We start from the raw sequence: 15,676 nt of genomic DNA on the forward strand, positions 1-15,676 counted from the left end.
CGGGATCCCGATCCTACCTCCACTGGGACGCCAGAGTCCACTGAGATACCAGGAGGTGCAATCTGGCAAAGGGTGTCACATGAACGGTGGAGGCCATGTGCCCCAAGAGGATCATCATCTGCCTGGCCGAGACCAAAGCCCTCAGGGAGACCTGTTGACTGAGCCGAACAAGGGCAGCTTGACGAGACTGAGGCAGAAACGACCAGAGACGAACTGTGTCCAGCACAGCTCCAATAAACTGCAGGGACTGAGAGGGACACAACTGGGACTTTGGGAAGCTGAGCTCGAACTCCAGACGCTGAAGGAAGATAATAGTCTGACGGGTCGCTGAGATAACCCCCTCCCTCGATGGTACCTTGATTAGCCAGTCGTCGAGGTACGGGAACACCTGAAGACCTCGGGACCTCAGGGCTGCCGCCACCACCATGAGGCACTTCGTGAAGACCTGTGGGGACGAAGCGAGCCCGAACGGGAGGACCTGATATTGCAGATGAAGGTTCCCCACCGAAAGCGAAGGACGCGTCGAAAGGCCGGGTGAATCGGCACATGAGTGTAAGCCTCCTTCAGGTCTAGTGAACACAATCAGTCCCCCTCTTCCATCAAGGGATATAAAGTGGGAAGAGAGAGCATGCGGAACTTCTCCTTGACCAGAAACTTGTTCAGCCCCCATAGATCCAAAATGGGGTGAAGGTCTCCGGTCTTTTTGGGAACAGGGGACCGTCCGGTACCGAGACTCCATTTTAGACGGAATGGCCGGGATAGCATACGGAGTCTCCAGGTTGCGGAAAAAAGTTTGTTGTAACACCGGATTCAAGGGGAGCGGGAATCCGACTGGAGGTCCAAATTCAACGCCTTCCCCATGTCCACCACAAATCTGGTGAAAGAAGAGGGCTTGCTCTCAGACCGCCCCTCAAGGGGGGAGATCGAGCGAGACTGCAAGGCAGCATAAAAAGAGGGGGAAGCCTCCCGGGAGTACTGCGCAAGCATGTCTGTGTCAACAAGCACTGATGTCGAAGAAGCCCCGCTGAAAGAACGGGGGGGGGGGGGGGGGGGGGAAGTCGAGGACAGCTTGTGCTTAGAGGTCCCCGCAGGCGAGGATCCAGGGGCCTCAGGCACCAAGGACCGACGAAGCCCCCCTCGAGGGTCCCGGGAAGACGACAAGTGTCGGGAAAAAGAGGCAGAAGCTCCCGACGTCGGTGCCCCACGGGATGGAGTCCGAGACCGCACCGGCGACCGCTGGAGACTCGGATCAGACAACACCAGGTCCGAGGCTTTAATGGACCCCGTAGTACGAGGTCCTGCCGATCTACCCTGCCTCGGGGAGGAATCCCTGGGCTTCTTAGAGGGTCTCCAGGATGAGGGAGAAAGACGCCTCGAACGGTGTCTCGAAAGAGGCCGAATGGCGGGGGACTCCTGCCGCAAAGGAAGCGGGGAAGAGTCAGACGAGGACAGACGCCGAGACCGACGCCCCTTGCCCCGAGAACCCTTGAGGCGACGCTCAGGCTGGTCTGTCGCGAGCGAGGACGGGACAAGCCGAGCCAAAGCAGAGGAGAGCTGCAAGGAAATGATAGCCTTAAGCATATCCTCGAACATCGGCACCGAGACCATATTCGGCCCTACAGGTGCTGCAGTGCGCTCCACTGGGGCGACCTCGAGGAAGAGTATTCCCTTATGGTGGAGACACGCTTGGATACCTTAGTAGGCGGTTTCGTCGAGGCAGTCACCGCCTGGACGGTCAGAGACTCCGAGGAAGACTTCTTAGGTAGCTGAACTGACCCTGAAGACGGAAGAGGAGACTTACCTGCAGTGGTGGATTTCGAGGCCTGGGCCATTGAGGCCTTCGAGGTCGAGGGTGATTTTCCCAGGACCGAGGTCTTCAAGGCCGACGTCGAGACTGAGGCCGAGACCGGGCACGCAGGTAGATCAGTCTCCATAGCGAAGAGCTCCACAATCCGCGCTCCACACCTCCTGAGAGCCTGAGGTTGGAGGGTAGCGCAACGAGGGCAAGAGCCCGTAGGATGGTCGACCCCGAGGCACAAGATGCACCAGCGGTGCGGGTCAGTGATGGAAATCACCCGACCACACTGAGTGCACTTTTTAAACCCGGTCAAGGGCCGGGACATAAGTCAAAAAAGAGAGCTGCGGCCATGCGAGGCCAAGGCAAACCGGGAGCCCCCGATTCACTGAAAACACGAAATTAATAAAAACAACAAAAAGAAGAGCACAGCGACTCCCGAACTAAGTAAAAATAAGAAGTCGCGGTGCAAGAAAGGCACGTAGAAAAAAACGCAGAGAAGAGAGACAGGGCTTTCAGGCTCCGTGGAAAACTAAGCACTGAAGACCACGAGGAGGGGACGCGCCTTCTAGTGGAGCGGGAAGGCACACGCATTGAAAAGCTGTTCACGATGGGGCTCCGTGGATGACGTCACCCACATGTAGAGAATATGCTGCCTGCTTGTCCTGGGATAATCTAGAATATATTTAAGAAAGTCCCTTGTAATTGTGTCCTAGCCCTAGGGTCATCTAAATAAATACAAGATCTCCAGTTATAAAAAGGGTGTTTGGAAGCCAAGGAATGAGAGCTAATGATGGACTGCAGCAATTATGTTGAAGAATAAAGTGGAGGGGGATAACAGAGCAGCAGAAAATCTGTTGAAGTAACTGACCCCAATCTGAAGCGAAGGATTTCAAAGTAGAGTTTGCTGCAGAGAGAAAACCATAACTGCAAATCTATTGCTTTTTCATAACTTTAGTTTTAGATTATATATAGACACATGACATAATACAACTAAAACAACAATCAGTCCCCGAGTTACAAACACCTGACTTAAGTATGACTTGTACTTAAGAATGCGGTTGTGCCTTCATTTGATTTCACTGAGCAGTATTTCCAGTGGCATAGACTTCTACAATTCTACAGCAGATTCAGGAATGATGCATAGCCATATTAAGAACAGTGTGTAGCTGCGGATGCTATACCTTACAAGGAACACTGGTGGGGACAGTTGGCCCTTTGTCAGCTGGGAGCAGAAGTTAGCAGCAAGAATCTTAAAATCTAGAGTTCTGAATTACATACAAATCCGACTTAAGAACAGCTTTAAAAATGTTAACTCGATCTTAACCTGGGCCTGTACTAATCACCAACCTTATCGTATGAGGAAAGACTAAAACAGTTAGGGCTCTTCATCTTGGAAAAGAGGCGGCTGAGGGGAGATATGATTGAAGTCTAAAAAAATCCTAAGTGGAGTAAAACGGGTACAAGTAGATCAATTTTTCACTCCGTCAAAAATTACAAAGACTAGAAGACACTCGATGAAGTTACAGGGAAATACTTTTAAAACCAATAGGAGGAAATTTTTTTTCACTCAGAGAATAGTTAAGCTCTGGAACGTGTTGCCAGAACATAAGAACATAAGAAGCGCCATCTCCGGATCAGACCTTCGGTCCATCAAGTCCGGCGATCCGCACACGCGGAGGCCCTGCCAGGTATACACCTGGTTTATTTTATAGCCAACCATACTTTATATGCCTCTCTCAAGGAGATATGCATCTAGTTTGCTTTTGAAGCCTAGGACTGTCGATTCTGCAATAATCTCCCCTGGGAGAGTATTCCAGATGCCAACCACTCTCTGTGTGAAGCAGAACTTTCTGACATTATTCCTGAACTTGTCCCCCCTTAGCTTCATTTCATGTCCTCTTGTCCGTGTCAAATTGGACAATGTAAATAATCTTCTCTGCTCTATTTTGTCAATTCCTTTCAGTATTTTGAAGGTTTCGATCATATCCCCACGCAGTCTCCTTTTCTCAAGGGAGAACAATCCCAGTGTTTTAAGTCGATCCTCATATACCAGTTTCTCCATACCCTTCACTAGTTTGGTTGCTCGTCTCTGCACCCTCTCCAGCAGTTTTATATCCTTCTTTAGGTAGGGAGACCAATGTTGGACACAGTATTCCAAGTGGGGTCTGACCATTGCCCTATAAAGCGGCATTATAACTTTCTCCGATCTACTCGAGATTCCTTTCTTTATCATGCCCAACATTCTATTTGCCTTCTTTGCCGCTGCCGCGCATTGTGCTGACGGCTTCAGGGTCCTATCTATCAGTACACCCAGATCCCTTTCTTGTACACTTTTCCCAGACTTGCACCTGACATTCTGTACTCGTATTCCTTATTCTTACTGCCTAAATGCATTACCTTGCATTTCTCCACGTTGAACTTCATCTGCCATTTCTCCGCCCATTTTTCTAACCGACACAAATCGCTCTGGAGTTCCTCACTATCCTCCTACGATCTGATTGCCCGGCAGAGTTTTGTGTCATCTGCAAACTTGATGATCTCACTGGATGTTCCGTTTTCCAAGTCATTGATATAAATATTAAAAAGGATCGGTCCAAGTACCGAGCCCTGGGGTACACCACTAGTCACTATCTCCCAGTCGGAGAACTTCCCATTTATGCCCACTCTCTGCTTCCTGTTATCCAGCCATTTGCCTATCCATCTTTGTATATCTCCCTCTATGCCATGGCTTTGTAGTTTCCTGAGAAGTCTTTCGTGTGGAACTTTGTCGAACGCTTTCTGGAAGTCCAAGTATATTATGTCCACCGGCTTTCCACTATCAATTTGCTCGTTCACGGTCTCAAAGAATTGGAGTAAATTCGTCAAACACGATTTCCCTTTCCTGAATCCATGTTGACTGGGTTTCATCAAGTCGTGTGTGTCCAAGTGCTGAACTATGCTATCCTTGATCAGTGATTCAATCATCTTGCCTGGGACAGACGTAAGACTCACAGGTCTATAATTGCCCGGTTCTCCTCTCGATCCTTTTTTGAAAATTGGCGTGACGTTCGCTTTCTTCCAGTCGTCTGGTATCTGACCAGTTCTGATTGACAGGTTTGCAAGTTTTTGCAATAACTCTCCGATTTCAACCTTCAATTCCTTCAAGACTCTCGGGTGAATTTCATCCGGTCCAGGGGATTTGTCACTTTTAAGTTTGTCGATCTGGTAGTATATCTGATCTAAGTTCACTTCAACTGTGGTGAGGCTGTCCTCTATTTCTCCTGTAAACAGTTTCTCCGCTTCAGGTATTGTTGAGGTGTCCTCCTTCGTAAAGACGGACGCAAAGAAGGAATTTAGTTTGTCTGCGATTTGTTTATCTTCCTTGATGTACCCTTTTCTTCCCTGGTCATCCAGGGGTCCCACTGCCTCTCTTGCAGGTTTTTTCCCTTTCACGTATCTAAAGAAGGGCTTGAAGTTTTTGGCCTCCTGGGCTATTTTTTCCTCATAATCCTGTTTGGCATCCCTCACCGCCTTGTGACATTTCTTCTGATCATCTTTATGTTTGTTCCAGGCTTCGGTTGTCTTTATGCATTTCCATTTTTTGAAAGAGTCCTTCTTTTCTTTTATGGCTTCCTTCACCTGTATGGTAAGCCATGCCGGTTTTCCTTTGCCTTTAGTTCTCCGATCTTTAGAAATCCTCGGAATGTAGAGATCTTGCGCTTCTGCAATAGTATTTTTCAATAGGCACCATGCCTGATCTACTGTTTCAAGTTTGTCCACCATCTTCTCGAGTCGTTTTGTTACCATGGCTCTCATGCAATCATATTTACCCTTTTTAAAGTTTAAGGTGGTGGTTAAGGTTTTGGCATGTTTCCCTTTCCCGATGTCCAGTTTAAAGTTGATTACATTGTGATCACTCGTTCCCAGTGGAGCCATGACTTCTACTTCTGTTATCGGTCCCGTGAGACCATTTAGGACCAAGTCCAAGGTGGCGTCGCCTCTTGTCGGCTCTTTTACCATTTGCTCCAGGAAGCAATCCCCTAGCACCTCCAGGAACTTTGCCTCCTTGCCGCAGTTGGAGGCTCCTAGTTTCCAGTCTATTCCTGGGAGATTGAAGTCTCCCAATATAACTACATTGCCTGTCTTGCATACTTGTTTGATTTCCTCCATCATTTCTGAGTCAGTGTCTTCCGCCTGTCCTGGGGGACGATAGTAAAGGCCAATTTTTGTATCTGCGCCATTTTGACCAGGTATTTTGATCCAGAGGGACTCCAGCTTCTCTTTCCTGTCTGTTGTAATCATTCCAACAGAATCTATTCCTTCCTTAACATATAGGGCAATACCTCCACCTTTCTGCCCTTCTCGATCCCTTCTATATAGTTTGTATCCCTGTAGTACTGTGTCCCATTTGTTTTCTTCATTCCACCATGTTTCTGTTATGCCAATGATATCCATGTTCTCATGTCTTGCTATCGTCTCTAGTTCTCCCATTTTCTTTCCTAGACTTCTAGCATTTGTATACATGCATCTAAGTTCCCTTCGTGTTACCTTTTTGGACCTTCTACTCTTGGCTGTCCTTACAGTTTCATTTACGGTATCCTTTACTGCTCCTGTGTTATCTCCCATGTTTGCTGTGTGGTCATCCCCTCCTGTGTCTGAGTTGTCCCTTCCTGCTTGTTCTCCTTTGTTGGCTGTGAGGTCGACCTCTCTTGTGTATGAGTAGTAGTCCTTTGTTCCTACGTCGGGGCATCCTGTTGTCCGTACCATCGACCGGTGGTCGACTGTCGGCTTTCCCCTGTCCTTCAGTTTAAAGCCTTCTCTATTGCTTTCTTCATGTTGCCTGCCAAAACTCTTGCTCCTTCCTTGTTGAGGTGTAGTCCATCCCTTCTGTAGTACTTGCTTTTTCCCCAGAACGCCGTCCAGTTTCGCACGAAGTCGAAGCCTTCGTCTTCGCACCATCGTCTCATCCAGGCGTTGATCGCTTGCAATTCCCCTTGTCTCTTTCCATCTGCTCTTGGTACAGGGAGGATTTCAGAGAAGGCCACCTTCACCTCCCTGATCTTCAGTCGTCTTCCGAGTGAGCGGAGCTGGCCCTTCATCTCTTCCCTGTCATACTTCCGCCCGCTCACATCATTTGTTCCCACGTGGATAAGCACAGCGGTGTCCACTCCCCCTGCTCCATCTATGATCCTGGAGATCCTGTTGGTCACATCCTTTACTCTTGCTCCAGGCAGACAGGTGACGACTCTGTCCTCTCTTCCTCCTGCGGTGTGGCTGTCCACGTGTCGTATAATGGAGTCGCCTATGATGATCCCCATCTTCTTTATTCGGGAGTTCCTTGGGGGGCGTAGGTCCACGTCCTTGGAGTAGGGCCAGTCATCTTCCTCCAATGATACTCTTGAAATTGTTTCCTGTTCTTTGAGCGGGGGGACTTCTTCCTGTGCTCTCACTATTCCTCCTGGTGTGCGGTTGTCTCCTACCTCGTCTTCGTTTTCTTCTGTGTTTGCATGGGTGTCTTCTCTATTCACATGGGTTTCCTGAGTACAGTTTTCCTGCCCTGGGATCTCTACGTGGTGCTGATGGGCTTCCTCTATGAACATTTCTAGGTCCTTGACCTCGTCGTTTGGGCTGTACTCCACTAGAATCTTCTCCTGTGCTCGGATTCTGTCTTCAAGTTCCATCACTGTTCCCTCCAATAGTCTTACCTGACATTTCAAGCTATCCATCTCCATGCATCGATCGCAAATGTATGCCTGGATCCCCGAAGGGAGGTAGTCATACATATTGCAGTCGATGCAGAAGACAGGAAAGCTCATCTTCTGACTTCCTTGGGCTTCCATTTCGTGCTTTACTCGTGGGTTGTCTGAGTGGTTTGATGTGACCTACTTGTACTCTTTTTTCCTACTGATCCTACCTCCCCCTTTCCTTCTGACTTCCTGACTGCAGGCTTCCTATTTGAGTGAGTCTGTTTGTGTTACAGTGCCTGTGTGCTTGTGTCCCTTGCCTGCTGCTTCCTTGCTTGTCGGTTCCTTACCGGTCAGTTCTCCTCTGGTGTTCTTGAGAGTGTAGCGCTCGTCCCTTGCAAGGCCCTTCGCAAAGGCGCTCTCGCTAAGGCGAACGCCTTTGCTGCTCGCCTTCGCCGCGCGCCGAACGGCTGCGCGCCGTTGGCTCCGCCCCTTTTCAAGGGGGAGTCCGACGCTGCCTCCGACGCGGTGGGGGTGGGCGGAGCTTACTCTCGCCGCTTCCCCGAACTTTCAGTTCTCACTTGCCTCCTTCTCCTGCTCTGCCCCGACTCTGGCCGCTTCCTGGTTGCTGAGCACGCTGCTTTCTGCCTCTCCTGTGCTCAGCACCAGCACCACGAGTTGCCGCGTTGGCTCCGCCCCCTTTTCAAGGGGGAGTCCGACGCTGCCTCCGACGCGGTGGGGGTGGGCGGAGCTTACTCTCGCCGCTTCCCCGAACTTTCAGTTCTCACTTGCCTCCTTCTCCTGCTCTGCCCCGACTCTGGCCGCTTCCTGGTTGCTGAGCACGCTGCTTTCTGCCTCTCCTGTGCTCAGCACCAGCACCACGAGTTGCCGCGTTGGCTCCGCCCCCTTTTCAAGGGGGAGTCCGACGCTGCCTCCGACGCGGTGGGGGTGGGCGGAGCTTACTCTCGCCGCTTCCCCGAACTTTCAGTTCTCACTTGCCTCCTTCTCCTGCTCTGCCCCGACTCTGGCCGCTTCCTGGTTGCTGAGCACGCTGCTTTCTGCCTCTCCTGTGCTCAGCACCAGCACCAGGATGTGGTAAGAGCAGATAGCTTAGCTGGTTGTAAGAAAAGTTCGGACAAGTTCCTGGAGGAAAAGTCTGTTATTGAGAAAGACATGGGGGAAGCCACTGCTTGCCCTGTATCAGTAGCATGGAATTTTGCTACTCCTTGGGTTTTGGCCAGGTACTAGTGACCTAGATTGGCCACCGTGAGAATGAGATAATGGGCTTGATGGTCTGACCCAGTAAGGCTATTCTTATGTTCTTATGAAAATGTACACCATTTTGTTAATATCAAACCATTCAAGCTGCCTGGCAATGATTTATGCCATCAGAGCCCTACTAAATAACTTATCACTGATCTTTTTTCTAACAATTATACTGTGCTATCTGAATCTGGTCCCATTTTATACCTATGGGCCTTGCGGCATACTAATCTTAAGTAGAAGGACCTTCTCAGTGTCCCATTTGGACAGCCCTTACCCTTCTACAGTTTTCTCAACATCCTAAAAACAGCTGTGATGATGACACAAAATAAAGACTCATCTACTATTGTGCATAAACAGGAAAATACAATTATAAAGGATGTCAACAATAACTTATCCAACCTTGAGCTACTAAATTTCTCATTCTACGAGTGATAATTTTTAAGTTCAAACAATTTTTATTGATGCAAACAACAACAAATACAACATTAAAACTTGTAAAACAATAATGATGCATCAAATATAATAATAAGATAAACATATTGATGTGGTCAATATCACATACAACACCAAAGTGCTTAGTATAATAATGAGGCATCGAGTAAAATACATCCCATATAAACCTACTAGAAAATACCTTCATCCCCCATCAAACCCCACTCAATCTATGTATTAAATCATTTAATACCCTCTATCTTCCATCCCCAAACCCTCCCTTTCTTTCCCCATCCAATGGTACTCTCTACCCCACCTCAATCTCAGTTAGCACACCTATCTTAAAACCGCACTACTACCTTTAGGAAATAAGGCTTGTAAATATGGATCCCATATTTGCATAAACAACATCTTTCGCTTCCTCATCCTTCCAGCATCTCTAGCTTCCCAGATGGCCAACTGATACAACTGGTTTCACCAATGCCAAAACTTTGGAGGGTCAGTGATAATTTTTAAATACCTGCCTCTGGATTATCTACTGACTTGATTTCTATTTTAGTAATGTTCTGAATTGAGGGGAAAAAGGCAGTCAGAGTTCGCTCAACAGTCATGGGGTAAGTAGTTACAGTGGTGTGCAAAAGTCTGGAATCACTTGTGAATTTTGTATTTTTCAACTTTCTGACCTTTTATATTAATTTTTTTTGTTGACCCAATACATTTATCTGTTTATATTATAAGGGATACATTTGGTTATTAGAATCCACTTTTTAAGACCACTTGTTTCTAATTTTACAATTTTGTTGATACTGGAACATAGCTATTATAACTTTTACAGATCATGCTTCAAATTTGAATGGAGACTGACTAATCAGCACATTATATCTGACCAATCACAGTCCAGATGTCTAGGTAACAGGGTAATTTAAAAAGTACAGGCTTTTGGGGTTTCATACACTTTCTGCATCAAACATGAACTCAGAACCTTATGTTGGAGGAGAATGTTCACCTGTTAGTGATGACCGAGGAAGGATTTTTGTGCTCCCAGATAGCCAGCAAAGTTGGCTGCAGTCACAGCACAGTAGTAAAGACTTTACAAAATAAGAAAGTGATGGGTTTAGTGGTAGACAAGCCTCAATCCAGTCATCCACGTGTATCAATATCATGCCAAGACCATTCACTTTCACACATTTCATTGACCAATCACAAGTTGACATCACCTCAGCTCTGCATGAGTGGTCAACCGAGTGTCATGTCAGTATCAGCCAGTGCCCGCAGTTTGGTCTTTAGGGCTGCAAAGCACGCAACAAGCCACGATGACTAACAACCAAAGTCAGAACCAGATCAAGTGGGCACAGAAACACTCAAGCTGGACATATGAAATGTGGGAAAAGGTGCTTCTCAGTGATGAAAGCACTTTCTGTCTGTTTGGTAACCAGGCCCACACCTACAAAAGGAGGTTTCCTGGAGAGAAGTTCAAACATGTGTGCCTCAACCTCAGTGTGAAGCATCCTTTCAAGGTCATGATGTGGGGGCTGCATGGCTGCCCATGGCGTCGGACATCTGCACATCGTTGATGGGACCAAACACATTACAATATTACAAAAGTGCTTGGTGCCATCATCTCAGCAGCTGTTTCCAGGTCTGTTCCTGTTTCAAGATGACAACGCAAAAAACAAAGAAAAATACTGCAGAGACGATGTATTTGATGCCAAGTCTTTATTTCAATCAAAGAACAAAGCTTTTGAAATGTGGTTCACCTTTGTTATAAAGGAACAAGGACCCGACACGGTCTGTGTTTCGATTAACTCATCTTCCTCAGGGGTCCTATTGTGAGATATGTGGAACAGTGTTATTCTATGTAAGTTTCAGAATATTGTGATAAATAAAAGTAGAATGGGTGAAAGTGGAGATGAACTCCAAACTGGTGTGATATTTTGTGTAGCATAATCTTGTGATGTATGAATATGACACGTGAAGTTGAAATAGGCCGCTGTGTGACGTGTGCTGCCATAGTGCTTAAAAGTGATAGTTAAATGTCAGTGTGTTTCATCTTACATAGTTTAGCTGGTGTGAAGGATTGTGAGAAAAATCTCTAGTGTGAAAAGGTGTGATAACAGGTAAGAAGTGATATTGGGAGAACAGACCAAATCCTGGGGACGTTATATGCGACTGGAAATGGGCTAGAGAGGGCATCCAGCTACCATGCATACCAAATGGTTCCTTTAGGGGCTACAATAACGTGCAAAGAATACCTTAAAAATAAACAAGAATAATAAAATGAAAAGATGAGCTGAAGTGTTTCTTAGGAGGTAAATGAAATGGGAAGCAAAAATGCAATGAGATATTAAAGGGACTTAATTATATGCAATAAATGGAATATAAAATGTATATGAAATAACTAAAAAAAAAACCCAAAAACCCAACAACAAACAGTGGGCATGTTACTTGCATGCGTCGTGAAAAAGTCTAAAATGGAGGTATGACCACGTGAACTGAAAGTAAATCATTGCCTAACCGGGAATATGATGAACAGAAAAAAATAAAAGATTTGAGATAAAAACTACAATTTTATAAGAAAGGAGTCATTTAAGGGGGGTGAACAAAAGGATGGTTCAATAAACGAAGAAAATAAAAGTTAAGAAACTCTGTCAGGTTAGGAAAGTAAGCCGAGTATTATCCAATTGTTCTTCTCTCTTTTTCCACTTGTCTCGAGTTAGTCTAGTTTAGTGAATGTCTATACATGAAAGTTTTTAAGTGTCCCCCATTTTTAACTGATGTATATCACTTAGAAATATTTATACATGTTTTAATCAAATTTTAAATAAAACTTGAATAAAATTAAATGGCTATGAGCCTTGAGAACAATGTTCAACCAATAGCAATAAAGACATATATGGATATGGACAAACCAGGTATAAAGTGAACCAGATACAAATGTAGAGATTATGAAAAAAATGAGATGACTTCTTAGGGAAAACCCCCTTGATGTATTTAAAAATAAACCAATGTACAGGTCCTATATTGCGAGTGGTGAATGAGATAGCAGCTGGGCAATCAACAAACAAGCATAATAATCGTGCTCAAAGGCATGCTCGATACGCTGAAAGACAAATGAGGATGACCATGTAGTTACATTAGCTGTAAGGGATAGATATAACCTGACACAAGCCATAAATGCTGCTGAAATCAAAGCAAAGTTTGCTTATGCGGTTAAAGTGACCTTGTCCTGTATTATAAAAGGTTAATGAGAGAACTGGGAAACCAACAAACAGAGGTGAAATACACATGCTCAAAGACATACTTAATATGCAAAAAACAAAACAAAACCCCAAAACAAATGAGGAAGGCCATGCAGTTACCTTGTCTGTAAGGGACAGATAAACAGACTTGAGCTATAATGCCACTAAACATAAGCAACATTTTACTTATATGGATGATGTGGCACTTTATAAGTGTTGAAACACATAACTGAAGCAAAAGGGCCCCCAAAACGTCTTGCTTATAAAAATGATAAATGTGTTCATGATATAAAATGAACAACGCACCTCGCCATCTCACCAAACAGGCGATCAACTGGAAGAATTATAAACATCAAGTCAATGGACTGGCCTGCCCAATCTCCAGATCTGAATCTGATCAATAACTTGTGGCACAAGGTGGCCCGAGAGATATCCAAGAGAAGTCCAACATCAAAATATGAGCCTGGATCTGCATTGTCACCCATAATCATCTCATTAAACTGGTTCACTAAGTGCCGACACTGGGCAGCAGGTGATCAAGAACAGAGGGTGACCCACCAAATACTGACACACAAAATGGCCTTTTTCAAGGCCACCTAGATGAATATGAAGGATAGATGAAGCTGGTACTTTTTTTGGCTAGCGAAGTACATTACTTGATTTATGCAGAAAAACAATTAACATGGCAACTTTAACAAACAAACTCAGAAATTTAAGCCATGCTAGAAGAAAAACGTGGATTTTAGAAGCCAAATGTATCCCTTATAATGCGATACATAGACAAATCTATTGGGTCAACAACAACAACAAAAAGGTCAGAAAGTTGTTCCAGACTTTTGCACACCACTGTAGTTATAACGGAGAGATATTGAAATGTCACTTGGACACACAAAGTCAGAGGCGTGAAGAAAGTACAAGAAATTTATTACGGTATACCGGACTCTAGTGCAGTTAATAGCCTGCCTACTAGAGTGTCAGAAACAGGAAATATACGAACTTTTATGCCCTTTTTGCAAACTAATATATGCAAAAACTACAATTTTCATTTGTTACTTCTATAACTTTCTACAATTATTATTGGTCCTAAGCTCACACTAGCAGGTCACTTATCTAACTCTTACAGTTCTAAATGTTAAATGTACAGAAGGGCAGGGTACATCATGGCTCAAACTCTTATCTATTTAGCTTACAATGTGGTAAGGCAGGGACATACATTTTAGGCAGATGAAGTCAATAGATTGTACACTTTCTTCAGCTATGTAGACCAGGGCAACATTTGAAACAACAGTTAACCATTTCATGACCCTACAATATCACAATTGTTGAGACGCTGGAAAAACTTTCTGTCTTAGCTCCAAGAGATGAGAAACGTATCTAGCTTCACTCCACCCCTGCTAACTTGAGTAAATCCAAAGTTCCGCTCCTCGATCCGAAGCCGGGGATTTTGGTTTATTCTTCCAAATCCCGGACCCGCTCGTATTCAGGCGGACCGGGTTCGAATCATTCTTCAACTCTCTTAATCGCAAAACAGATAGATAAATCTTTCTGGAACCAAACACAAGGGCTCAGACCCGATAGCCGAAAGGATCCAGAACCCAAACCCTGTCTTCTAAAGACCCCCCTCCCCTAAACTACCGAACAAATCTCACTCTAAATCCCACGAAAAAAACCCCCCCCAGGGCTTCCCATTGAACCTCCCACCCAACAACCGCCGCCCTTAACTCCGCAAACCCGACACCTACCCCACTACCCGACGCCATCTTGGAAGCTTCAATGAATCGGGGAAAAAGGTCGCGCGAGAACCGTAAAGCACAAAGTCCTCCGAGAGGTCATAGAGAAACCAATGAGCGAGTCAGAGCAGAAAAGTAACCATGGCGATATCGATTGACCATCGAGTGCAGGCAGGGAATGGATAGAGAGGAGCAGAGCAGGGAAAGGAAGGAGCAAGGAGCCCTTGCTTTCAGAGTACGTTATGAATCCTTGACAAAGATGAGGGAAATCGCAGACCAGGCTTTCTTGAAAGACAGTGTGCAGTTGTTTTCCAGGTTATGATTCTGGTGGAAGTAAAAGTCGCTTGGTTACGCAAGAAGCAACCTACGTGTTGGGCAGCTGGTCTCTGTTACTCATGTATATCTGAGCTTAACATGATGTGTCCTCTTTTTTTTTTTTTGTCTTCACAAACATGGTAATCCTACACAATTAACAGGCTTCGACTGCATCTTACTGTGTATGAAGAAAACATGTGTGGGAGCCTACTTGCTTCCAGACAAAAGATCCAGAAAAAAAGAGCTCCCCACCCCCAAAAAATAAACTGTCAGATATTTATTATTATACACCAAAATAACTGCGACCAAGCACTTGTGTGCTTTATCTGTTACATCATAGAAACATAGAAAGATGACGGCAGAAAAGGGCTACAGCCCATCAAGTCTGCCCACTCTACTGACCCACCCCATTAAGTCTGAGTGCTGATGACTTAGTTCCTTAGCTCGACCCTCGTAGGGATCCCAAGTGGATGTCCCATTTATTACCAGCTTGCTCGACTTTAAGAATAAATGGGACATCCAGTGGGATCCCTACGAGGGTCGAGCTAAGGAACTAAGTCATGAGCACTCAGACTTAATGGGGTGGGTCAGTAGAGTGGGCAGACTTGATGGGCTGTAGCCCTTTTCTGCCGTCATCTTTCTATGTTTCTATAATGTAACAGATAAAGCACACAAGTGCTTGGTCGCAGTTATTTTGGTGTATAATAATAAATATCTGACAGTTTATTTTTTGGGGGTGGGGAGCTCTTTTTTTCTGGATCTTTTGTCTGGAAGCAAGTAGGCTCCCACACATGTTTTCTTCATACACAGTAAGATGCAGTCGAAGCCTGTTAATTGTGTAGGATTACCATGTTTGTGAAGACAAAAAAAATAAAGAGGACACATGACCCCGCCCATACTCCATCAATTTCTACAATTGCTACAAATCGGTAAACGGCCTCTCGCCAAGATACATCAATCCCCTCTTTAACCTTTACTGCACCAACAAGAAAGCCCGTAGAATTCAACTGTTCACCTACCCCTCGCTTAAGCTCTGTCATCTTAAAAGATTCCTAGACAAAACCTTCGCCTTCCAAGCAGCCAAGATGAACCCATGGATCGCCCAAATGATTCTCGAGGCTCCCACTTACCTCGACTTCAGAAAAACACTCAAAACTTACCTATTCAACAAACAAGCCCCCTAACGCCCCCTCTCCGGAATTACCTGGCCACACGCCCGCCCCTTTCCCCCTT

General features: G+C 45.5%; 1 protein-coding gene across 2 annotated transcripts in view; it reads right to left on the reverse strand.

Annotated features, from left to right (window-relative positions):
- ZMAT2 (zinc finger matrin-type 2) overlaps positions 1 to 14,205 on the reverse strand; it is a 67,819-nt gene extending 53,614 nt beyond the window's left edge. The window contains exon 1 of one of the 2 annotated variants that reach the window (XM_033927731.1): positions 14,141 to 14,205. In XM_033927731.1, the coding sequence (XP_033783622.1) occupies positions 14,141 to 14,158 (18 nt within the window). In that variant the 5' untranslated portion in view covers positions 14,159 to 14,205. Of the gene's footprint in view, positions 1 to 13,611; positions 13,978 to 14,140 lie in introns of those variants that run through there. The other variant, XM_033927732.1, reaches the window with a different exon arrangement.
- Positions 14,206 to 15,676: the final 1,471 nt, after the last annotated feature.

The sequence above is a fragment of the Geotrypetes seraphini genome, chromosome 18, assembly GCF_902459505.1.
Source record: "Geotrypetes seraphini chromosome 18, aGeoSer1.1, whole genome shotgun sequence".
Classification (NCBI taxonomy): Eukaryota; Metazoa; Chordata; class Amphibia; order Gymnophiona; family Dermophiidae; genus Geotrypetes; species Geotrypetes seraphini.